The sequence below is a fragment of the Argiope bruennichi genome, chromosome 2 (genome assembly GCF_947563725.1).
Source record: "Argiope bruennichi chromosome 2, qqArgBrue1.1, whole genome shotgun sequence".
Lineage (NCBI taxonomy): Eukaryota > Metazoa > Arthropoda > Arachnida > Araneae > Araneidae > Argiope > Argiope bruennichi.
This window is the reverse complement of record NC_079152.1, coordinates 116,370,842-116,396,782: the sequence shown is the minus strand read 5'-3', so window position 1 is coordinate 116,396,782 and position 25,941 is coordinate 116,370,842. Positions and strand designations below refer to the sequence as shown.

Here is a 25,941-nt window from a genome sequence, read left to right as displayed (position 1 = left end):
GTCATTCATTGCATTATAAGATTTTTCTTTAAAAAAAAGAAAAGTATTACATTTTTTTTCTATGAATTAGCATGTAATTCAGTGAAATTTCAGTATGGTAGTGTTCTGATCAGTATTTTCATAATTTACTCATTATGTTAGGCTATTTTTTTTCTTTGAGCCTTTCAGAACAAAATTTGTAAATAGCAGAATAGTTTAAGTGGAATTTTTAATTATGCAGAAAAGAATTCCAATCCCAGATAAATTTAAATCACTAACATTGTAACATTTTGGCAGACACATTTTATCAATACCAGTGTCTGAAATGGCTTTTATCATAATCAGTTTACAGCTCTGATTCGCTTACAAAACTGACCAGAATAGAAAAGAAAGCACTTTGTTCAGAAGGTAAGAAATTCTCTGAAATTGATAAATGGAATTGATTAACAATGAAATAACAAAAACCACTCAAGACGGCGCGAAATGTGAGACCCACAAAATGTCGTATGAAGAACATCGAATGCAAATCCGTTAAATGTCTTAGTGATCATGGATGCAATCCAATTTCAGTTGTTTCAAAGCTGAAAAAGTGAAAAAGACATTCAGATACTAATGCAATAAGCCAAAGCCAACACATGGAAGAATAAAATAAAACAAAACAAACAAACAAAAAAACCATTTGTATTTTCTCGGTAACCGAATTTGTGATTGAAACGGAAGTCTTGGATGAAACGAAGAAAAACTACGATAGAATTCTTTTTTTTATCAAGTTGTTGCGATTAAAAAAAGAATCCAATTACAAAAGGACAAGGAGAACGCAAAAAGTTCGGTAGTAACAAAATTTTTATTGGAAATAATCTTTTATTTTCGTTTTTAGAATGAGATGAAATGAAAATAACAGGCGATAATTGAAATGCGGGAAATATAGAGATAATACCAATAGATGTTACTCAATTTCTGATGAAAGAATAAAAATGTTCTTTCAGATTTTAATTTTTTTTTTTTCAGCAACCACAGATAAGATTAAGAAACAAAGTAGATTTTTGCAAGAATTCAAATATGAATGTACTAAGCTCTAATCAAGTTAAATATTTATACACTTTCTTTTAAACATTTTTGTTCGTTTAAGATCTATAATCCTGCCGTTTGAATGAATTCATCCGGGTATTAAAATGTTTTGTCATTTTTTTTTCCGAATAAATATAAGAATGAGGATTTCCAAGTGATTTGGCAAGGTTATAGAAAAGCAGGAAATTTAAAATCACCTGATATATTTTACTAACTAAAGAGAAAATCATATTTAACTACTTCATTTTAAATATTGCTATTTCTATTTTAAAAAGTTTAAAGCTAATATATTAATATTTAAGTTTTAAAGTAAATAAAAATTTAAAAAAATATTGAGAACTGTATGTTATTTTAGAAAGAAAGAATTTTATTTCATTTGATTTTCTATATATTATTAGGCACTTTTGGGAATTATTTTCTTAGGATTATGAAGCTTTTATGCATATGCATAAAAATTTAAATAATTCAAATGCTTTAAAAATTTATTTAAAACGAACTATAATGTTTTAAAAAAATTTAAGATATATAAAAATTTCAAAATATTCCAGGCCACATAATTTTAATTCTTTTATATTATTTTTTTCTTTATTTTTCTATATAAATTTATTTGGAACAAAACTGCGTGCGATTTTGGAATTCCAATTAAATGTTAATTTTTTAGAAATATTTTTACACACAAAGACTGAATTTTCAATAGAATTTTATGTTTTTCTGAACCAAAATGACTTGTAACTTCTAAAGAAAGTCGAAACATAAAATACATGTCTAGTTTTCTGCTAATGTTTAACTGAAATATTCATTATCAATTTTACTCAGATTCCATAAAAATTAAGACACCTGGAACATTTAAAAAATATTTAAATCTAATTGGTATATTATTTTGAAAAAGTAATTAAATTTTTCTTTTCTGGGCCCTTCAAATATTCCTTTTTTTTTAACTAATGCATTTTATAATGCTATTATATTTGAACACATATTATGGTAATGAAGCAATAAGAAGAAAATTTTATATTTTCCTCCGTTTTTGCTTACTTTAACATTCACAGTTCTCCTAAAAAATTAGGCCTTGAAACTTATCACTTTTGTATTTATATTTATTGCCCTGTAGACTAGAGTTCATAGAGCTATTAAAAACAATTTTTTTGATTCATAATTATTATTCATAGTTTAAATAAGTACAATTTTATTATAACAAAAATTAATGCACGTACCAGATCGACGCAGTTGAGAATCTGTATAGCGTCGCTGACAACTTCTGCTTTTGTAGAATTTCTGTTTTCAAACTAAAATACAATTTCATTGGTTTATTCAACAAAAAAGGAAAAAATTATTTTTGTTAATTTTTATTTAAAAGAAATATAAACCGACTATACAAAATTTAATTAATTCATTAAATTCATACTTACCATAGCTTGATCTATCACTAAAGCTAGTTCTATATATTTGTACACTTGCCGAACATCCCTCTGAAAATATAGGGGAATTAGCCTATTTAAGAATATTATTTTTAAACAGTTATTCTTCAGAGTAATGTAATATATACACGTCATTAATAATTGCATCCTGTGTGAATTAGTAAACGTAGGTAATGGGATTTAACGTTTTTTCTTCTTCTCAGTAAAACATGGATTTATTAATTAAAGCGACAAACAATTGGTTAAAGATATTAAATAATATTTCACAGTTTATTTAGGACCATGTTATAAATGCCTAAAGATTTTTCGTTTATTTTATAATATTATCTGTATATTTTAAAGCATTTTCAATAATGGGTAGATTTTTATTAGTTATTTTCTTACTGATTGCTTCTGTTTTTTCTTTTAATTTTTTTATATGAATATTCAACTGTATAAATTTATAACAACAGTTTCTTTGCCTCTACTTAAGTTAGATAGCTATGTATTTGAAACCCCTGATTTCTCTGTCAAGTTTATAATTTATTAAATAGTAATTCGAGATTCCAGAACATAAGAAAAGCTGAATATCTTGTTTTACACGAACCACCTCGTGGATAAGTTAATGATCCGGATTAAGTCAAATATCAATTACTTTAGATAACTTCAAACTATAGTTAGCCCTCATCTTTTGTTTCTTCATGGAGATAATACCAAACTCTACTTCTCTTTTGTCTAAGTAATTAATTCTTAAAAGGATAACGACAAACTATAGATAGTGCAATTTATCAACTCTCGAAGATCGTGGCATCTAATCTCAAAATGAGGCAAATTAAACAATGGATTCAATAAGATAGATTAAAGAGTATTTTAAGTAGAGGTAGAAAATTAGCCGATAAAAATTAACTTTTGCTTAAAGTATTGTTACACGTTTTTTTACTTGTTAATTTATAAAATGTGTAGGCAGCAGAGCATGAAAATTTAATTACGTTGCTAAAAATTTCGTAAAAATACATATTTTAAGCGTAATTTATTTGAGTACTTAAAAAAAAAATCAAATGGAAATCACTGACTTACCTTAATTCTTGTGGGTGGGCGTATTCTGAACTGCTTGAAACCCCACTCGTGCATACCTGTATTTCCTATAAAATAAAAATTAAGTATTTCACCTTTCATTTCACATAGAAGGGTTATTCAATGTTTTATTATTGATGTATAAGTATATTTAATTTAATTAGTTAATTTCCAAGCAAAAGTCTTCTTTTTTATATAATTTCAAATGCGGTTTAGAAACTTTTAAAGCAAAATTATTTATCAATAAGTTTGAAAAAATATATGGTAACTCACCACAATGAGCTGCCTTCTCCAATAATAACCCCTCTTCATAAAACCAAACTGTCATCTTTTGTTATTTAAACAATTTATTTGTAAACTCGTCGTATATAATTCTTACTCTCTCTTTCATAATTTTGCCTAATCATTAATGTCAGTGCTCTTAAAATACTGTTTATCTATTTGTTTTCATGAAATATTATCGTCCCTGAGTTGTTATTCATTTAATATGTTATTTGCAAGGCATTATATTATGACTTAAATCCCTTCAACATTTTAAATAACGATAATTTTTCTTTTCTATTCTTTTTCATATGTGTTAAAATTAGTATGATTTGAAACATATACGATGGGAAGGCTTGGACGATTAATTTTAATTCAAATCACCATTTTGTACTGTTGTATGTACGTACACCAGAACTTGAAAAATTTCTTGACATGCGAACGATTAGACAAACTGAGGAAAAATAAATTGCTAGAAATTAATAGAAAACTTAAAAGAAATATTGAAAATATTGAGATGAAATTTAATTGGTTGTTCAAGAGTAGGAGTCGCAAAGATGGCTTCTATAACCGAGAGAGAAATTATTAATTTAATATGTTATTATATGTTATTTAATATAACATATTCATTAATAATGTTTATTTTATATGTTATTTTATAATATGTCATTTAATATGTTTAATATTTAATATGTTATATGTTATTTAATATGTTAATAAGTTATTTGAATTATTTTATTCTAAGAATGAATACTTTTCAAAACAAAAAAAAGTTTCAACTTTGCTATTTCCCTTGTATTGATAAGACGCTTAAATTTCAAGTTTGTATCCAATTATTTAAATATCTATACGATTGTGTGTATTTGTATCTCTCTGTATATAAATGACAGAAATTTAATTTAATTACAAATTTTATTCGTGCTTTTAAAATTATTTCTTTTTTTCTTGCAATTTAAATCCAAATATAATCACTGTAACTTTAGCTTTTAAGTTTCTTGATCTTTTGTGTTTCCTCTTTCCTGTCGAGGCTTAATTACTGTAAATGACAACTGTCTAACGTTAATTTGCAATATTACATGAATGACAAGTCCCAAAGAAGTGCAATGTCATCTCCCTTTTTTTTTTTTTTTTTTTTGGAAAAAGCTCCCTTTCAAATGCATAAAAACATAGAATGCGTTTCCACATTCTACTTTTGTCGTTGATCGCTCCAAAGAGAGCGCACGAGCGCAAATACATAGTTATCGAAAATGGAAAAACAAGGTATATTCAAAATTTTTTGCGAAACTTCTACCAACTACTAATAAAACAATAAAAGATGTGATAGAACTGGAAATTCCCTACTTTGTGTGTGCGTGTGCGTGTGCATTATAATGTAAATGTATTCATTATATGTGTAACTCTTTTTTGAGGAACGATTTTTATAAATGTGTAAGTCTATTTCATATATAAATGTATTTGTAAGTATCCTCCTCTCTTTATACATACGTCTTCTTTTGTAATGTATATAATAATAACTGCACCTAAAAACATTCTATTTTTTAAAGTAGTTTATTTTAAATGAAAAATTCACAGAACTTGCAGTTCATCAAACTGTGTTTAAGGTAAGTTTTGGCATAATAAGTGTTACTAGTAAACTTTTCGTTTAAGTTACATCCTAAATTAATAACAATAATTAAATAAATACGGAAGAAGAGAAAAACGTTAGAATTTCCTGCAAAGTAAAACACATAATTTCAATAAATTGTGAATTTGGTTGGAAATCTAAAATAAATTTCTTTTATCATAATCGTTTCGAAAATGATTTAATTAGTAAAATGTTTATTTTAATAACTTACCACAAGTATGCTTGCCTTTATTTTCTGGGAAAAATCTAAAAAGCACATGAGGGTGCTTCCGCTATAACAGAATGATAAAAGAAATTATTTATTACAGCTTTATTTTTAAAATCTCTAGATAAAGTTTTTTCAAACTATGAACGACATTGGAACTAATTCTTCACTAAAACGAACATAATTTCATTACATCTTGCATGAAATTGTCAGAATATTTAGAATTTTTTATGGTTATTTGTCAGAATATTTAGAATTTTTTATGATTAAAAAATAGATTTCATTAATGTGCATTTTTTTATCTAATTATATTTTCATATTCTCTTGAAAATAATATTATGCAAATTATGAATGATATTAGAATAAATTATTTTCTAAAACGAACATGATTTCACTTATATCTAATCAAAGTAATATGCCAGAATTGTTAATTGAAACTAATTATTCACTAAAACAAGCTTTAATTTAATTTACATCTTTCACAAAATAATTTGTCAGAATTGTTACATTTTTCATGGGATAAACAAATTTACTTTATTTCTGTACATCTAAGGTATCACATTTGTTTTTCAAAATATAATTTAAAAGATAATTTTTAAGCTAAAAAATAGCATTCACTTCATCATAGTATGAAGCATATACAGAAGTTTTTCGCAAGTTAAAAATTTAACTTTATTTCTGTACATCTAAGGTATCACATTTGTTTTTCAAAATATAATTTAAAAGATAATTTTTAAGCTAAAAAATAGCATTCACTTCATCATAATATGAAGCATATACAGAAGTTTTTCGCAAGTTAAAAATTTAACTCTCGACGCATGCTTAAAAATTATTAAATTTGTTACAAAATATATATTAATAAGAATTCTTAAATAGTATCCAATACTTCTTAATAAATACTCAGCAGGCATATAATCAAAATATTAATCGATTGTCCTTATTTTTTTATTGAGATGCTTTTCATCTAGTAATGTGAAATAAAGTGGAAAAAAAAACAATATTTTTGTCAAACCAAACAATAATCAAACCAAAAATTCAATTCAAACTGAAATTAGAACTTACTGATAAGTCCCCTCCATAGAATGGGTGAATCACAAATGTTTCGTTCCCCACATGAATTACTCCACTGTTAAAAAAAGAACAGTAAAAATTATTTTTTAAAATTTGGAATGCTTCACAAAATACCACTTTCACAATGCAATGAAAAACAATTCACAGTCTTTACATTTTATTTCTAATTTGTCAATTTCCCCCACTTTCAGATAGCATGATAATGTAGGATAGTAATGAATGAATAAATGATAATTAATTTCATTCATTATCATTTATTCATTTCATTTTTTATTCATTTTTATTTATCATTCATTATATAATGAATGATAAAAGATCGACGGTTTTTAAAATGGTATAGTAAACAATTTATAACAAATATTTTATTCTTGCTAGAAATCAATGAATGATCTTCGGATATTTTTACTGGTATTTGTCTTTGTTTTATTACCACAGATGACAGGTATTGTTCATTCTCAGTTTCAAAAACCCTCCGCGCGTTTACGCATGCGTCAGGAGCTATTTATTTCATTCAATAAAGGGTTGAGAGGGAGAAAAAGGTAGGAGAAGATCTTTACATTTAGCAAAAGGGCGAACACAGATTATTCACAGAATTATGAGGCGTAATAACCTTTCATTTTCCTGCGTACCATCCCTTTAGCAAAGTGCTTGAGTAGTTCTAGACTCGGTTCTGAAACGAACAATATGTGGCGTTCAGACTTCAAAAGCTGTTGAAGACTTCCATTGGGAAAACTAATAGAATTTTCAAAAGTGATTCTATGTAAATGAAATTCTTATATGGTTTTTTCTGTTTGATTTTATTAATATCCCCTTTTAAAGCACATCGAGGACCATTTGGGAAAAAGTTTGTAATTTTAAGCCGTTATCAGATGAAACGATCGATATCTGAACCTGGCAAACTCATAATATACCATTGTAGAATGAAAATCTCCGGCCCCGAAACCAAAATCTCATTACCAGACCACAGCGAACCAATTATTATATGATTAACTGCAGGATTGATATCTTTAGACCTATTATTATAGGAAATATAGTTAATACAAATTTGTAAGCAAGAATCTTGCAAGAATTTGTGGCCATCCTTAATAATTCTAATGATTTTTTATGGATGCTTTAGAATATGAAAGATAATGAGAGAGATCTCAGTGCTCTAATTAGATTTTTATTTCCTGGAAGAATATCGTAATTACCACATTATCGTACTGCATTTTATTGCAAGAATAGGCTTAGTGGCATAGATTCTATTGAAAGATGAGGTGTAACAATAAAATCCATAGCATTCTGACAGAATTGGAACAACTCATCTCTCGATGTGCAGTCATCCCATTAGCGACGTTGCTAAGGTTTTCTGATAATTTCCTATTTCGATTCCACTATATTATTGGTTGAGATTGTGGGCATTTCGAGAGCATTGTCTTCTTTTTTGTCTATTTATCCAACTATTGATAGATTCTGAATATAGAGAGCTAACTATTGGTGGCATTCAATGCTAATAATAAGGATACGAGCTGAAAGGTTTTCTGATCATACTCATTTATTTTCCACAAAAATCACTTAAGATAGTTGATTATGTTAGATAATCGATTTTTTGCGAAAATATTATTTTTTAAATTTGATATTCTTAATGTTTAAAAGTTTCTTTTAAAAAAAGTTTTGAATTTTATTTCCATGTCCATTTTTTTGGGAAATTACACTGATTTTTATATTTGCATTAATATCTGTTTTAATGCCATTTTAAATCATTTGATACTATTTTCTAATGCCTATTCTTGTTTAAATTTGGTATACTATTTTCCCAATATATTCTGCATTCCCTGAAGTAGGTAATAAGTAGTCTATTAATTTAGGATCATTCTATAGTTGTTTTAATACTTCAAAATGCGAGAAAATTGAAAATAAAATTTTTATGTCATTTATCAATCTTATCCCAATACTTAAAGTGTGGTTAGAAATACAGCTTATTTTTTAGTTCAGGAACTATATAATATATTTCATACGTTGTCTGTAACATTTTAAGCAAATCGATAAACCTGCAAATTAACATATCTTTGTTTTACATCTTTTTAGTAAAAAGAGCTTTTTATTCCAATTTAAAAAAACAACTTACTTTTGTCATTATCTGGAATATTTTGGTTTCAAATATATTTTATACAAAAATTCCGAAATGTAACTATTATAGAGCGTTTTTTTAAAAAAAAACTCATCCCAAATGTAGTTACATACATTAAACAGCTGTCAAAGTCTACTAAATAATCTTTTAAAAACCGAAGAGTTTTTTTTCTGAAGAGATGATGGTTTAAAAAAAAAAGTAGTGGGAATATTTTTTTTTAAATTTTCTGTCAGCCAATTTAAAAAAAAAAAATGAAACAGTTTATCATTTATTATCATCTAATTCATCTGAAGATGTAAGAATTTTTTTTTAAATGGAAAAAATTTATTTTATTTATTACTTTCTCATATTTTTTTAGTTTATTTAGAATATTAAGCTTCTAAAAAATAAAAAAAATGATTGGATTCTTATTCAAAAATCTCGATAAAATTGTATTCATAATTTTTTTAAACATTTTTTAAGTTATTCAGATTAAGAATTCCCTTATAGCAAGTCCTTATTAAATATTTTTTTTTCTCCATTCATTTATTTCCAATTGAAGTGATTAATAGATATTATTTAATGTAATGGCATTGTGGTTTTATTCGTTTGTAAATGTAAAAGTAAATGCTTTTAAATAATTTTACAAAGAATGGTATATATATTTGAAGAAATGTTTTGTTCAAAAGTGTAGCAAATCGAAATTTCTTTGGGCCATTTTTTCATTACTGTAGATTTATTTGCAAAGATCCATTTAAAGTTTTCCTGTTATATTGGGGGAAAAAATGAGAATATTTGAGATGAAATTTTCATAAAAATTATTAGATTTAAAACATAGACTAAAGACTCTTAAAATTAATGTTGGATGAAACGATATGTGGGTCGTTTGAAGAGTGCAAAGCTATAGGGGGAGTAGAGAATTCAAAGATCGATAGGAATCAAATGCAAATGTAAGTTTGGGAACGTCATCTTCATGCACAAGAGAGCATTTAAATACCTCCATATAACACCAGATCCATATAATCCAGAAAAATGTCGATCCGGCATCTTTGGGGAAAACAAATGGATAAATTTGCCGAACATTTCCAGAATTTTTGAATGAATATCAAAAACTGTGAAATCTGGTTCCAACATCTCTTTAACATTAAAATATGATGAACGAGGGATTTAATTGTTTATATACTGGCCAGCAGGATCGCCCAAGTTATTCTGCTTTAATTACTTTTTCTGGAATCCCCTGAAGTTTTGTAAGAGTGACACCTCCATGAATAGTGCTATAGATATTGTTTCACAAATCTTGACACAAATATTGTTTCATAAATCTTGATATAGATATTGTTTCACGAATATTGATGCAGATATTGTTTCACACTTCATACTGTTTCACGAATATTGATGCAGATATTGTTTCACACTTCATACTGTTTCACGAATATTGATGCAGATATTGTTTCACACTTCATACTGTTTCACGAATATTGATGCAGATATTGTTTCACACTTCATACTGTTTCACGAATATTGATGCAGATATTGTTTCACACCTCATACTGTTTCACGAATATTGATGCAGATATTGTTTCACACTTCATACTGTTTCACGAATATTGATGCAGATATTGTTTCACACTTCATACTGTTTCACGAATATTGATGCAGATATTGTTTCACACTTCATATTGTCTCACGAATATTGATGCAGATATTGTTTCACACTTCATACTGTCTCACGAATATTGATGCAGATATTGTTTCACACTTCATACTGTTTCACGAATATTGATGCAGATATTGTTTCACACTTCATACTGTTTCATGAATATTGATACAGATATTGTTTCACGAATCTTTTTGAATACTTATGATTACACTATGTCAGATATTTTCATGTTATATATTAATAAATCATTTTTATATGCATATGTTAAATTCTCTTTTTCATTTCTTCTGTACGGCAGCATGTGAAGATAGCGCTACCGACTCTAAATCTGTAATGTATGTTTCTGATTCTACTTTCTCCCAAAATTCATAATTGTAGAAAAATAGTATTTTTCAACAAAGGATGTTTTGTTACAAATAACCATGGTACTTCTTTTGTACATGGTATGATAATCAATGAATTAAAGGTTTCAAATCAAGAAATTTTTGAAATCATGTTTTTGCTTAATATTTATATTCTCATCTTTTAAAAAATTTACTGTGCCTTTAGAGTAAATATACAGTGCAATTTTAAAACTGAAAACTTTTTGTGAAACTAAATCCAATTTATAAATTATTATGAACAGTTATTCTGGAAACTCAGGTAGAAAAATATTATTTATGCTTTTCAAAAACAAAAAAAAAAAAAATCCGTTTTTATAAGTGAAAAAATACTTTTAATATTCTAGAATTACACAACTTATTTTTAAGCCCAGTAAAATTTAAAAACTCTAGATTCTTATCAAATTGAAACTTAATTTTCAGTTCCTTTTACTTTTATTTCAATTCGTTTTTTTTATGTATGGGGGGAAAGAATAACATTTTTGCTTGGTTTTTGATTTTTATAAAACAGGATTTTCCTAACATATTTCTTGTATTACTAAAAAGAAGTCACATTTTTTTGCTTTTAGAAAAACATTCGTTTGCTTATTTGTTTACTTTGAAGCAAAGAAACAAAACTTTTCCTTACATGTTTATTATCTTTCAGAATTTGTTACATGTTTGTTATTTTTTATCTTCTGTTTTTGTTAAGATTCATTTGATCAAAGAAATAATTTGGGTCAGAAGGATTTATTTTCGAAAACAAATAGTTCAATAAAACTGTTTGAGTAAACAATATTTCATTATAAATATTATTCATCTAACTCAAAAAGGCTTTTTAAAAAATTTAAAACATGAAGCAAAACATTTACTCTTTTAAAAGAAATAGAGAATAACTGATATAAAAAGATACAATAGCAGATTTTTTTTTTTTTTTAGTCAAAACCTTTAAGTATATTTTTTCATTTCCCTGCTTTTTGTATGTGAGCTTCAAAACTATGACATGAAAAACCTTTGAGTTTATAAGTTTGAGAAACAAACGTTACATGACGTGGTTTTTAAAAGTATGCCTACTCTACTAATGTTTATAGTAAAAGAATCGCTGGTAAAATTTCGCAGATTCTTTATTTTAGAAATTGCACCAGTATCTTAGAGGCAGATGAAACATTAGTTGCATGATAATCAGTTCAATTTTCGGCACGGCTAAAACTCCCATATGCTGCCGCAATTCAGACAGTAATTAACAATGGATTAATCAGAGAAATTATAGTATATTTCTTACATCTTGCTTGACAGCGATTTTGCAAGTTCTTCACCCTTGTCTTAGGAACACGGTACTGTAAATTAATTTTTTAAGTTATCAGAAGATTGCAGTATTTGAACTCTTTAATAGCCTACACAATTCTAAAAGCATCGGGAAATCACCATATTAAAGATCCGGAATTTACAGGAATGATTTCATATGGATAATTCGTCTATATTAAATGCGGCGAGCATTGCACAGTGTCATGCCTCTGTGGTGGTAACTTAATAAGCCAGACAACAGCCCCCGGAAAGGAATGTACACTTTTGTCTAGTGACTATGTTACTCGGCTATGAACCATAAAGTTGCGAGTTCAACATGCACAAACTTGCACATTGGTGACCCTGGTTCTGAACAAACGCATCCTTCGAGCAGCTGTCGTGGTTCCACCTACCAGCAGCAACCACTCACACACGCTCGCCATAACGCTTGGCGCGATAATCACGTTCGTCGCTCGCCATAACTGGCGCGTTAAAACTCCACCGACTCACTGGTGGGGGAGTATTGTGGTGATAACTTCATAAGCCAGATAACAACCTCCGAAAAGGACTGCCCACTTTTGTCTAGTGGCTATGTTACTCGGCTATGAACCCTAACGTTGTGAGTTCGAACCTCAAACTTGCACACCTCTAACTTCTACGTAGCTGTTACGGCCTCACAACTGATGAAATGAAGAGAGGGGTAGAGTTGCGGAGGGGAGTTGGTGGCTGACACCTGTAAAGTGCGTTTGTACGAGCTCCCGTGGGAACTCTGAGAAAGGATTTTAGATTTAAAACACAAGTTATTATGATAATATCTTATGGATTAAATGATTGATGTCTATTTATATATGTACAATTAAATTTCGATTTAAACTAAAATCATTTCTTGGAGCTCCAATAAATATACACGCTTACCGGTGTCACCCACCCACTCCCCTCCGCAACTGTTCTCCTCTCTTCATTTCATCAGTCGTGAGGCCGTAACAGCTAGGCATAACACACAGGTTAGAGGCATAACACACAGGGATGCTGGCAAGAATTGTATCGGCTTGTTTGCTTATCAATGATTCCCAGTAAAATAAATTCTTACTTGTTTCTGCAGATTAAGCTCAAACTACTATTCATTGTTCCAAGCCCGTCGAAAGGGTATTGCTTGATTTATACATTGCACATGGCTGATCATGCTATTTCTGCTTACGTCAACTGACCATACGGACCAATTGACATTAGATTCCTAAATCTATAAATGATTCTTCACCATTTCGCTAGCCATTTTCTGACACTTAGTGTATATATGTATGGATAAGGCTCTTATATAAAAATTCTCCAATACTTGCCTAGAAATATAAGTGAAATCCTACGATGAAACTGGCAACGAAGAAGTTTTCTTAGATATTATTCATGAACATTATGAATATGTGTTTGTTACTTATACTAAGAGTCACATGAAGGAACATTTGTTTGAAGATAGCAATTGCTGCTTAATAAATTTTTCACTCCATAAAGCTATCATGCCTTCATTTCAAACCACAAAATAGTTCAATGCTAATAAACTTTGCATCATTTAATATATAGTTTTAAAGAGCATTTAAAAACAGTGTGTGGTGGTAACTTCATAAGCCAGATAACAACCTCCGGAAAGGAGTGTACACTTTTGTCTAGTGGCTTTGTTACTCGGCTATGAACCCTAATGTTGCGAGTTTGAATCTCAAACATGCACATTGGTGACCCGGACGTGATTTGAACACGCAACCGTCTGATTATAATATTATTTATTATATTGATGAAAATACATGTTATCAAATAACAGATCATGCATCTAATAGAAAGTTTACCTTATGCCATTGCATGTTCGTAGAGCCGCTATCCCTCCTGGATATTCTTTAATCGTCCCATGATAGTAACACTGTTCTATTTCCTGGAAAAAAAAATAAGTTTTGGAATTTATTCTAAAGTTTTTTTAAATTAATTAATAATAAATTAAACTTTGCACGAAAGCAGTAAAAATCTCCTTCGTAAATATTAGAATTCAAATTTAAATTTATGACACTACTTAACTATTAAAATAATTTCTATTTGTTTATTATATTAAAAACATTTGGATAAGGAAATCATAGAGCATTTAGAAAAAGTTAAAATTTAAATTTTCAGTTTTTCACTAGCAAAGTGGTTGTCTCGTAAGTTTCAATGTGAGCTCATTTCTTCGTGTATTAGATCAAACTAGCCGTTAATTCCTGCCACATAATGGCATTGACACTTATTATTGTCATGGAGTACTCATATTTGCTTCAACATTTTTTTATTTAATAATTTCTAATACGCGCTCAAAAAAAAAATAAAAAAATATGCTAACTCCATTGTTTCCTACGCCGTGAGCGAAAGGATAAATAAACCTTAACACCTATGCATCTTTTCCAAAAATACATAAAATTCCCATGGTTAAGTCGACGCCTGCCAAAAAAAAAAAAAAAAAAAAAAAAAAAAAATTCTATCAGAATTTTGTAATGAACCCATTGAAGGGGGAAAAAATCTGTAACTTTCGCTCTTGTCTTCTGATGCGAATGTAAGCATCGCGTCTTTGTTCCTGTGCAAAAATTATGCCTCCCATGGTAAAATAAATCGTACATCCAAAAAGTCTCTTACTTTCAGTCACGTAAAATTATATATACATATATATTTTAATATCTAACTTAATCCAAATTAATTTCCTAAATTTTTGCCTCATTCGGCCCATGTCGGGGTCATTCTAGAGTGTTCTCTTGTTTCCTGATCCCATTCCACGTATGAAGCTTTGTAAAAATGATGCGGCATCAGTTCCATGTGTCAAGTGAAAATGATCCCTTCGGTGCCCTTATCCAAGGTCAACACGAGTATTCAATCGACACGTGGCCGGAAATCCCATGTTATATTAGACTAGTGATCATTTGTTTCGCCCCTTCCTTACTTCTGCTTTTTGTTCCGCGCTGTTGTGTTTTTGTTCCACACAATGAATTTTAAAATGTAAAAAGTCTCTTCAATGTCTTTAAACCTGCTGCTTTAAGCAAAATAATGCTCTCTCTCTCTCTCTCTCTCTCTCTCTCTCTCACACACACACACACACACACACACAGACAGATATATATATATATATATATATATATATATATATATATATATATATATATATATATATATATATATATATATAAACATTGTTGTTAAATAAACTGAAACCAAGTAATGTAAAATATAATATAAAATAATATAATCTAAAATGTTATAGGGAAATTAGACCTTTTTTCTTTTGTATAATTTGAATTGTTTTTGATAACATCCACTCTTCATTTTAATTTTAATGTAACTCTTTATTTACAAATCGAACTTGGATCAAACTAGTTTATATGAAATAAAAGCATTTCAGACTTGTTCTCACTAGCTGTTATTAATTTTAATTAGGTATCGTTATTTTTCGTTCAAAATCCTTCTTTAATTTTCAAAAGCCACGCATTCAGACTCTAAGAATGTAATTTCGTGCCATCTCCACCCAGATGAGAAATGAGAGTAGAATTTATATATAAATGGGAGCGTTAATTACACCTAAAAGTGTCAGCGGCAGTTTTTATGATATGTTATATCAAAAAGAAAGAAAGAAAGAAAAGAAATAATTCCTCTCGGATTGCAAGAAAATCTACCATTCAACATAAATGATTACAAGCAATCAATAATATGAACCAGTAACAAGACACTGAATTATTTCACCTAAATTAAAAACAAATTATTTCGTGCATTTATATATAGAATAAATTACGAATTAAACAGTTTTTTTCGCAATATAAAAATATAAATTAAATTTATTAAGGACTTCAGTGCTGAAATATTTCAGCTTCTTACTGAATATTCTGGAATCGAAAATAATAAATTGGAAATCATTGTATTAGAAGTTAATTTTCTTATTCACTCCAAAAACTCAATAAAATTTTAGAATTCCATGAAGTGACTAATAAATTGCATTCATTAAAGTTAATTAGTTAATTCTTTCCCTAAAACCATACTTTGATGATGTTTTTTTTATCAAATCAAATTATCGAAGAAGGGAAAAAAACTCTTAATCATGAAATAAATAGAAAATAAAAGATTAAATTCGATTGAAATGTTGGAATGAAAGTAAAATTCCAACTGAAAAAAGAATAACCAAAGAAGAAAATTAAAGAAGATTCTCTAGAATTATCTGAAGAATTGCTTTTAAGAAAAAGTGGTTTGAAAGCCAATTACTTGTTTGAAGCAAAACAGTTTTTCTTCTTCTAATTAGTGTTCTTGTTTTAATGGAAATACAGGTTAAAGCAAATATCTAGTTTTATCAATAGTGATAAGGAAATAGAAGATAGAAATCTGATCAGAAATGAGTATTTTTAAAATGGATTTTTGATGGATTTGTTAAAATTGTTATTGTGGCATCATTTATTTCTAACAAAGGTAATTTATTTAAACTTTCTATTACATAAAAAAGCTTAATTTGGATATGCTTTAAATTACTTTGCGAAAAATTAATTAATTTACGTTCTGCTTCTGTTTACTGTTGCTTGCTTTTTTTTAAACTCATCTAATCGAAATTAACATTTGAAATAAAGAAGATATAGAAGTTGTTCTACAGATTCAACTCTTTTCGTGTGATTTTATTTAACTTCTTCCACTGTTTTAAATTTAAGTCTTCAAAAAAAAGTTTATAAATATTTTCCCCTTACTTTATAATCTTATAGCATTTAGAAATTTTCTATAGTTTTTTGTTCTTGGCATTAAGGAAATATTTTGATTTTGATTATCAGTTAATTTATTAATTCCAAATGAACAGTGATGAATTCAATAAACATTTATTTCAATTTGTAATATTTTATATTTATACTAATGAAATAGAATGTATAAAAGAATAAAAGAAACTAGAAAATTTTAAAGATACGGTTTTAAAATAACATCCTATACACATAACGACTGAATTATAATAACATCAAATTAAACGTCACATAAAGAGAAAGAAAATTTCCAAACATGAATTAAAGATTAAAAATGTATTGTAAACGTGATTAAAATTTCAAATTACTTTTAATTTAATATTTCTGTCAACGTCTTATGTACCTACGATTTTTCTTTAAAATCTTGATTTTTTTTGGTAAAAAATGTATTTTATACTTTTAATCTTATTAATAAAAATATTTTTTTTAAACTTTTTATTTTTACTTGAGATCTACTTTATAATGCCTTCAACAACTAGTAAAAGCTTTATTAATTAACTGTAGAAACAATGAAGGATTGTAAGACACTAAAAAGTTCTTTAAATTATTGAAATACCAGAAGGAAAGGCCAGATATGATGATTGTTGTTATGAATTTAGTTTGGACGCCCACGTGTTTTGAATAGAACTTTAAAAATATAGATTTATCATACATTTAGCACACACATTAATTTAGTTGATATTCAAGTGCATACATTATGACGAATTTAAAAATTATACATTGATAATTCATAGTTTTGTCTCTCTCTCTCTCTCTCTCTCTATATATATATATATATATATATAAGGAAATTTAAAAATCTAATTTAAACTTAATTAATTCCCTAATTCTTAGCTCAATTCAGCACATATCAACTTTATTCTAAAATATTCTCTTATTTCCTGATCCCATTCCACTATTTCTATTTAATTAATTCAACACAAGTACTAAAATTGCTGAATCGGCTAAAAGCCGACAAGTTCCCACACTCCGAGTGAAGGGATAAAAACTGCCCAGCCGAGCACATTCTATTTAAAAGACCCCTTTGTTTCCCTTGTCTAAATGGGTGTGTGTGGAGAAATCACTATCAAAATCTCATTGTATATAAGCACTGCGAAAATTATTTTCCGTCTCTTTTACGCTAATCTGCTTTTGTGCCTCGCTGTGAGTGGACGTGTCTTGTCCGCGCCTCTTGTAAATAAAGCATGCCTATAGGGTGAGAATAAAAAAGAGTTAAAAAATTTAAAATGTCTCTTTTTTACTTCAGCCTGTTTCTGCTTTTCAAAAATTTCGATGAATTCGATAGATTATACAATAATACTGCCTGTTAAAACGTTAATAAAACAAACATTATAAAAATAGTCTAGACGCTTAGTTTTGTCTTTTAGGAAGAATGCAATAACTATTTTAAATATCATGTTTCAGCTTTATAAAGATGAAGCAAACTTTATTTTGCAATATATCTCAAATGAAAAACGATTTTAAGTTCTGTTAATTCTTAATTCCTTTTATATTATTAAATAAAAGAAGATAAATTCTCAATTATTTAATATAATTTTATAATTATCTTTATTGTAATTGTGTATTAATTTTAAACTAAATATTTAGCATTTGTATACCACTAAAATTTTATTGTTTATTGTTTCGTATGTCATTATATCAAAAATTTGTTAACCGCGCATTTTATTCCTACCAAATGGAATAAAAAATTGTTGAAAATTGGCAAAAATTATAAAAGTGAACCAATTATAAAGAATATTCTTCCAAAAATTTGTTTTATTCCTACAAAAATATAATAATAAATGTCGTTATATACAATACAGATTAATATCTATGCAATAATAGTATATTTTGAAAACATGAAGAATTAAAATTTAATAGCAGGCTTCTTTGTTACTGCAGGTCGAAATAGCAATTTTTTAATTCTTTCTTTAGCACAGCTATTGTATCTTATACTAGTAATTCACTGAATTTTTTTCTGAACAATTTTTTTGGTCAAAGATTTGAGATGCTGCAAAATGTAAAATTTTGCCTTCAGAGGCTGGCAGCAAGCGATATATGGTATCAAGAAAACCTGTAATAATTATTTAAATTCAGAAAATTTAATATACCACGTTTTTAAAATGGACTCGAGAGTATAAAATAATTTATTCTTGTCTCGTACAGATTTATAAACTTAAACAAATTTCTAATCCCATAAAGAGGGTCTTGAATATTTGTGATTTGGAAATATAAAATTCATAGAATGATGTAAAATTTGCAGAGGAATAAATTATTTTATACTTTTTAGACCGTTTTAAAAACGCAGCAGATAAAAATTTTTAAAATTTAAGTAAATGTTTTTTGTTTTTCAGAGTTGTCTATGTGATATGTTGCAATCAATTTTAAATTCATTTCCTGATGAGCTAATGGCTTGTCAGGGCGCCATCTGTTAGTAATAAAAGCATTTAACGAAATTTTTTGGCAATGAAATTAAATTTGTGGTAATGAAAGTTTTGTAAAGCTTTTAGACGATGAAAATGAACTTTTATGAAATAACTTAAGACAATGAATTGACTTTAAAGCAGACAAAAAAGCTAGTTAATACTGCATTGTTATTCAGTTCTGAGATATGTTTAATGTGTTATATGTTCTGAGATATGTCTCCAGCTCATCGGGAAGTTAGTTTAAAATTGATTGCGAAATTTGAAATGAACAAGCAAGCAGTCAGAGAAAAAAAATAATAATAGTCCATTTATAAATAAGACAGTCTAATAGATTAAAAATTGAATTAACAGACATTATGTAGGCAAAAAAAAGTGTTTCAAGACTGTTTTGTTCCAAAAAGATATTTAGGTCCATTCGAATTAAAATTTATGGTGGTACTCCGGTCATACAGCAATCTTCTGAATGCCTTTTTCGTGGGGAGGAGTGGCTAATTGGGGTATCTAATACATTTTTATCTATTAGACTGGTTTATTAGATGATTTTTGATTCCATCACTCATAATCAAAATTTCCAGAAGTCGATGGTACTCAAAGCCTTGATAAAGAAACTTAAGAAAAATTTTAGGCACTGTAGGCACTTTTTGCACAGCGAAATGAATCAAATTCCAAAACATGTTAGTTCGAAAAAAATGTTTTTTTTCTCTGCCAAACTATAAATAAATAAATATGCTAATCAATGCTATTCTAGTCAATAAATGTATATGTAAAAAAGATGTAGTTCTTGATAAGTTCTACATCTACATAAGATGTAGTTCTTAGGATCTTAAATGGAAATAAGTAAACTTTTCATTTTTTTAAAGATCATCATCGGAAACACAGATTCGATCACATATTGTAAAATAAAGTTAAAAAAAAAGTTACTCAAAATTCTCACTTACTTGGGTAGACAAGCGTTGAATTCCTTCTGGTAGAAAATGTTTTTGGATTAAATTCGGTGCCAAAAGATGGCTGAAAAAAAAAGGATATTTGAAATTACAAACAATGATTTAACTATCATTTAATAATTTGGATTGTATGAAAACAGAAATAATGGAAAAATTATGGACTGATTTTGCTAAATGATTACACTTTAAAACAGCAGCTTGATTCTCTGCATTAGCAGAAAAATTGGAGCCTGCCAATTCACTTCAAAATATGATTTTAATGCTCTTTTATATTCATTTAATAATATAATGAAAGTATTAACATTTAACCTCTATTTATATTTTATTAATTTATTTTTTAGAAATTAACCTTTGTCCAGGAAGGATTCCTTTTCTTTACTTTCTTCATTTTTATTTATTCAAGACATATCCACAACTAAGAAGAAATATCTGGAATACTAAATAGATTTATACTATGAATAAAAAAATAGATATTCTAATGTTTATTACATATAAAGATAGATTAAAATATACTAAAAAGCTTCTATTGTAAATTAAAATAATAATTTAATTAATAGTTTCAAAGAATACAAATTTTTAATAAAAATTAATTAATAAATGCAAATGAACATGGTGAGTCCGTGAACCATGCATTTATCGTTGATGTAACAAGGGTAGTATAGTAGCCATCTCTTAATATCACTGTGGGACTTAAGAAATTAGTTACCATTAATAGATAGGTAAAAATAACCGACTTTGGTAAAATCAATTGTGTATTTGGGTATATTTCATTGTATCAAAGGAAAAGAAGAGAAAAAAAACAAAAACATTTATCTAAGAGCTTTCTATAATTTATTTCAAAAATAACATGTAAAAAAAACTAATTGTTGCCTATCGACAATTATTTCTTAATTGTTAATTTATATAGTTTAAGTAATCTTAACACTTTTTTTAAAATTGGTTGAACGATGCTGAACGCAATAATTCAAACAATTAGCCTGTTTCATTTGGTATTCATTGGAGGATTTTCTACAAAACGCTTGTCTCTGTCGGATTCATCACCATTTATAGCTTGACAATGATCAATTTTTACTCGAACAAACCGTGAAATTTACAGTTGCGCTGCAGTGTTACGTTCTCTTATTTTAAGCAGACCTTCTTATCTATTAAGGATTTCAGTTTTTTTTCTTTAACATTAAAATCAGTTTTCTTTTACTTTCATAATTCAGTCGCATGCAACATATTCAACAGATTTCAAAGCAAACTTGGCAGCGCAACTGTCCCTTCAAACTGACGCAGAAAGTTCTAGTCCAGACGAAATATGAATGTCTAAAATGGTTTTTTTTCTGCTAATGGTGCAGGCAATTCCCGAACATCAATCGTTTACGCTGTTGGAAATGAATCATGAGTCAATTTACTGCTTTAAACTAATGACATTAAATAATGTAGTAATCACCCCCCCCCCCCCGAATATTTTTGAATATATCGGTGCGGGACCAGAAGATTTTTATAATATAAAGCTGAATAGATTATGATAATCTAATCTAATCTAATCGCCAGTTTTATGTATATGCGATTTAGAAATTGTTGAATAATTTAAGTATTGCCAGTTATGTGTCATAAGTATTGATATAAGTACAAGTATTAAGTATTGCCAGTGATTCCTTAAGATTGCATTTTGGAAGCCAATTATTATCATTTAGAATTATTTAAAGAATATGGAACATGATAAAGCAATTTCCACCCCCCAGCGACCAAGCAAATCAGTTATTGCTTGCTACTAAATTATTTTGAAGTATAAACAGAAATATTACGCAAATTTCAAAAATAATTACTAGAATTTTAGTTTTAGTTTCTAAAAGTTTTCGGGGAACCCCCCCCCCCCAAAAAAAAAAAATATACTAAAAATTTAGTAAATTATGTCAGATATCAAAAGAAACTTCTGAAGAACAACAACTCTTTGACGGTGTAGAAAAATATCAAAGTATGATTAATAATCATCCAACACAAAAAAATAATTTTAAAAAATTCTACAAAATTTTAGAATTTGATCTTGAAGGTGTATTGAGTTACCATTCCAACCTGTGTGCTATGTTTTATTTTTGTAAATGAAATAAATTTGTCTGAACACTTCATGAGTGAAGACCGCATACGAAATAGCATACACAGAAATAGACATTCATTATGCCAAAAATGCTTTTCTGTCTCAAGGAAGAGTAAAATAAAAGGATTCGTCAGAATCTCAAGTCTAATATCTTGATGATTTGTTCTTGTTGTTGTTGTTTCTTATGGCACTTGCCATAGGCAAGCCCGCTGCTCGAAGACAGCGGATTTAAGCCTGGGGGGGGCGCCTCTTGTTTCTATAGTAGCGCTATCTAGCGCCAAGAGAACGACTTAGCTACACACACGTCACAACCCTTTTTATGGGGCGGACTTCACTCACGCATTTCATTCAGAGAACGATCACCCCTGATCCAGTATCCCCAGTGGTATTACTCTCGACATGGAGAGACTTTGTGACCACGACAGATTTAACGCGCGTCAGCCACCAAGCACGCGGGGAATCTTCGGCCGACGGGGTTCGAACTCGCAACCTAAGGGACGCGAATCCGACGCTCTACCAACCAGACTATCCTGGCCATTGATTTGTTCTTAATTGACTTAATTGATATAAAAGAGGGTGGAAAATAAATTCTTATGATCAAACGATGCTTTATTTTATGATCTATCATATATTTTCATTGATATTATAATCGTTTCAAGAATATATATTATTTTTCAAAAAGAAATTATGCAACTTTTGGGAATAACAATTCTATTTTCTCGTCACCCTTTAAATGATTGTTAAAACTATTTACTTACTATTATTTACTTTTATTACTATTATATATTTATTGCTTTTATTTACTTTTCGTGTTCCCCCCTTTTTTATTTCTTTTTTAAAGCAAAAGAATTCGGATTTATTTGGTTTTTCTATGTCTACATGTTGCTTTTTTTTTTCGAAAGATTCCTTTTATACAATGAAAGATTTTCCATCTCAAGGGAATGTAAAATACGAAGATTCTTCTAAATCTCAGGTTCAGATGTCTTGATGATTTGTTCCTGCAAGACTTAATTAATATAAAAGAGGGTGAGAATACATTAATTTCTCATGATCAATTAACACCAAATTTGTTATATGATCCATAGTATATTTCCATTAATATTACAATTGTTTCAAGAATATTTTTTTTCAAAAAAAAAAAAAAAAAACAAATTTTGGGGGTAATAATTATAATTTCTCACCTCCATTTGAATGCTGAAACTATTTATTTACCATTATTTATTTTTATTACTATTATATATTTATTGCTTTTATTTTTATTTACTTTGCATTCTGACTTTTCCTTTTCTTTATTAGCATTTTTACTGTAACAGAATAGGTATTCATTTTCTTTCATTTCTTTTACTAAAGAGTATTTTTTTTTTTTTTCAAAACAGCACAAAGTAATTCTAATTTTATTTAGTTTTTCTATACCTTCACGTTGCTTATTTTTCAGAAGACTCCTTTTTTACAATGAAAGTGATTTTTTATCACTATTTTATATTCATATAATCCTTAATTCATCGCCAGAGCCTCTGTTAAAAATGAATAACAGATACGTCAAATTGAGGCAAAAGTTTCAAAAAGATATATTTTTTGTGATATTAAGCTTAGTATTTTATTAAAATTTCTTTGAGAACAATCTTCTTTTGGCTCCGAAATTTGAATAGTAATTTTTTTTAAATAGGTACTGAGTTTATTTAACTGAAAGTGAACTTACAAATGCTGTTTTTTATTAAAATTTTTTTCCCTTGATTGGAGAAATATTATAATACAAACCTTTCCTAAGAGCAAAGTTTTGAAGAAAAAAAAATCCCCCAAATAATGCTTTTATTATAAAATCATTTTAAAGACATAATGGCACCATCCATTAATATATTTGATTTAGTAAACGAGCTCTGATATTCTTCTTTTTTTTTCACTTCGGATGTGCTCTAATAGCTGTTATTCAGAAGAAAAAAAAACACCGCTGTCTTGTATTAAAAGAGGCTTTATTTTAAATTACGATTCGAAAGAAACTTAAAGAGTAACAATTTTTGACTACTTGCTCCGTTTATAAGGATAATTAATCTGCTAGCGCCTAATTTCCTATTTAGGGAGTTTCAATTCTATATCTAAAACAATTGTAGCCCCTTTTTTTTATTAAAAAAACTTTTTTTTCCACGAAATATATAAAGAGAAAGCACTGTAAGCTTCAAAAAATTCGAACATTGGATGAATCAAACCTCCTTGAGTTTGAATAATATATTTTTGGTTTTATGTGTGTCTCTTTACCTGTAAACACGATAGCTCAAAAAGGCTTTGAGCTAGATAGATGAAATTTGCTATATAGGTATTTAGATTCCTATCAAATTGGGAATGAAATTTATTAGCAGAAAGTCTGTCTGTCTGACCAAGTAATCTCAATAGCTACAAAACGCTAAGACGTGGGCAAAAAAAAAGGGTATACAGGTTTAGCATCTAAAATATAGATATTTAACAAATTTTGAATTAAATCCGTCAAGCAGTTGACCGTCTGTTTGTCTGTATTTTCGCATCCATATGTAAAAGCAGAAATTTAAGAAAATCGAATTTGATAAGTGATTTGTGTCTATAATTGTAGTTCTATGTTTAACCCTGGATTTAATTGGATGTAAAAAGGCGTTCAAAATACAATTATTTTTAGCTTCTTGTGTATTAAATGCATTATTAGAATTAATCACTAACAATCAACGACCGATTCAGTAAAAATGCTAGATTCATACCAACTGTCCGCCAATGCCATACAGCAAATTTCAGGCTTTAAACAAAGTCCATAATTTTATGCTGGGGAAAGGGGATAACGTTTTTATTATATGGAATGCGAGAAAGTTTAAGGGTTTGAGACTCCCGATGATGTTGATACCAACTCAATTTCTTATTCCGAAACGTCTAACAAGGGTTTTAACTGGCATATATCACACATTACTTAATTTTTAAAATCTACACACCGTAATATTGAAGCGCTTTTTATTTTTTTTACTTTCGAAGCAGGGCAAGGATTCTATTTCTTTAAATTTCATGCTTTTAACCCTTTTAGCCCTAATGGGCATACACGTTCCAGACACCAGACATACATTCCTTAATGGTAAATAAATTCTGCTGTCACATGGGTTATCGTAGAAATAACAATTTTTGCATGGGATTTCAAATTTTAATCATGCAAAAGTCAGTTCGAAAGGGTTATTATATACCTATAATTTTTAATTAATTTTTTCCTACCGAAAAAATAAATAAAAATCCACTAAGAATCTTATTTTTCGGTTAAAAATATGAATTAAGGATAATAATAGGAATGACATTTTACTTTGCGGTTATGTTAATCTTACTTTTTTAGCATAATTTTAAATAATTTCAAAGGATTCTATATTAAAATTATTCTAGACGTTAAATTAATTAAAGTGTGTGCATAATTGTAAAAAATTATGATATGAATTATTTAATTTTTTTAAAATGAATGAAATGATTAGCAGTTTTATGAAAATTTAATATAAATTATAATTTTAAAATTCTTTTAATTTGTTTCTTAAAATTTTTTCAGAATATTTTTTTACCTAACAAAATTTATCTTCGAGGCTTTATTCACAGTACATGCTTAAGGATTCTATATTAAAATTATTCTAGACGTTAAATTAATTAAAGTGTGTGCATAATTGTAAAAAATTATGATATGAATTA

The 25,941-nt window shown here is 28.1% G+C and overlaps 1 protein-coding gene across 7 annotated transcripts in view; it reads right to left on the bottom strand.

The window, feature by feature from the left end:
• The window catches only part of LOC129990169 (disintegrin and metalloproteinase domain-containing protein 11-like), a 245,478-nt gene that overhangs the window by 50,033 nt on the left and 169,504 nt on the right, over positions 1-25,941 (bottom strand). For all 7 annotated transcript variants that reach the window (XM_056098138.1, XM_056098133.1, XM_056098135.1 and 4 more), the window contains 7 exons: positions 20,178-20,247; positions 13,904-13,986; positions 6,668-6,731; positions 5,612-5,672; positions 3,519-3,583; positions 2,454-2,513; positions 2,259-2,330 (listed from right to left, as the gene is read on the bottom strand). In XM_056098138.1, coding sequence (XP_055954113.1) covers positions 2,259-2,330; positions 2,454-2,513; positions 3,519-3,583; positions 5,612-5,672; positions 6,668-6,731; positions 13,904-13,986; positions 20,178-20,247 — 475 coding nt within the window. The remainder of the gene's footprint in view (positions 1-2,258; positions 2,331-2,453; positions 2,514-3,518; positions 3,584-5,611; positions 5,673-6,667; positions 6,732-13,903; positions 13,987-20,177; positions 20,248-25,941) is intronic.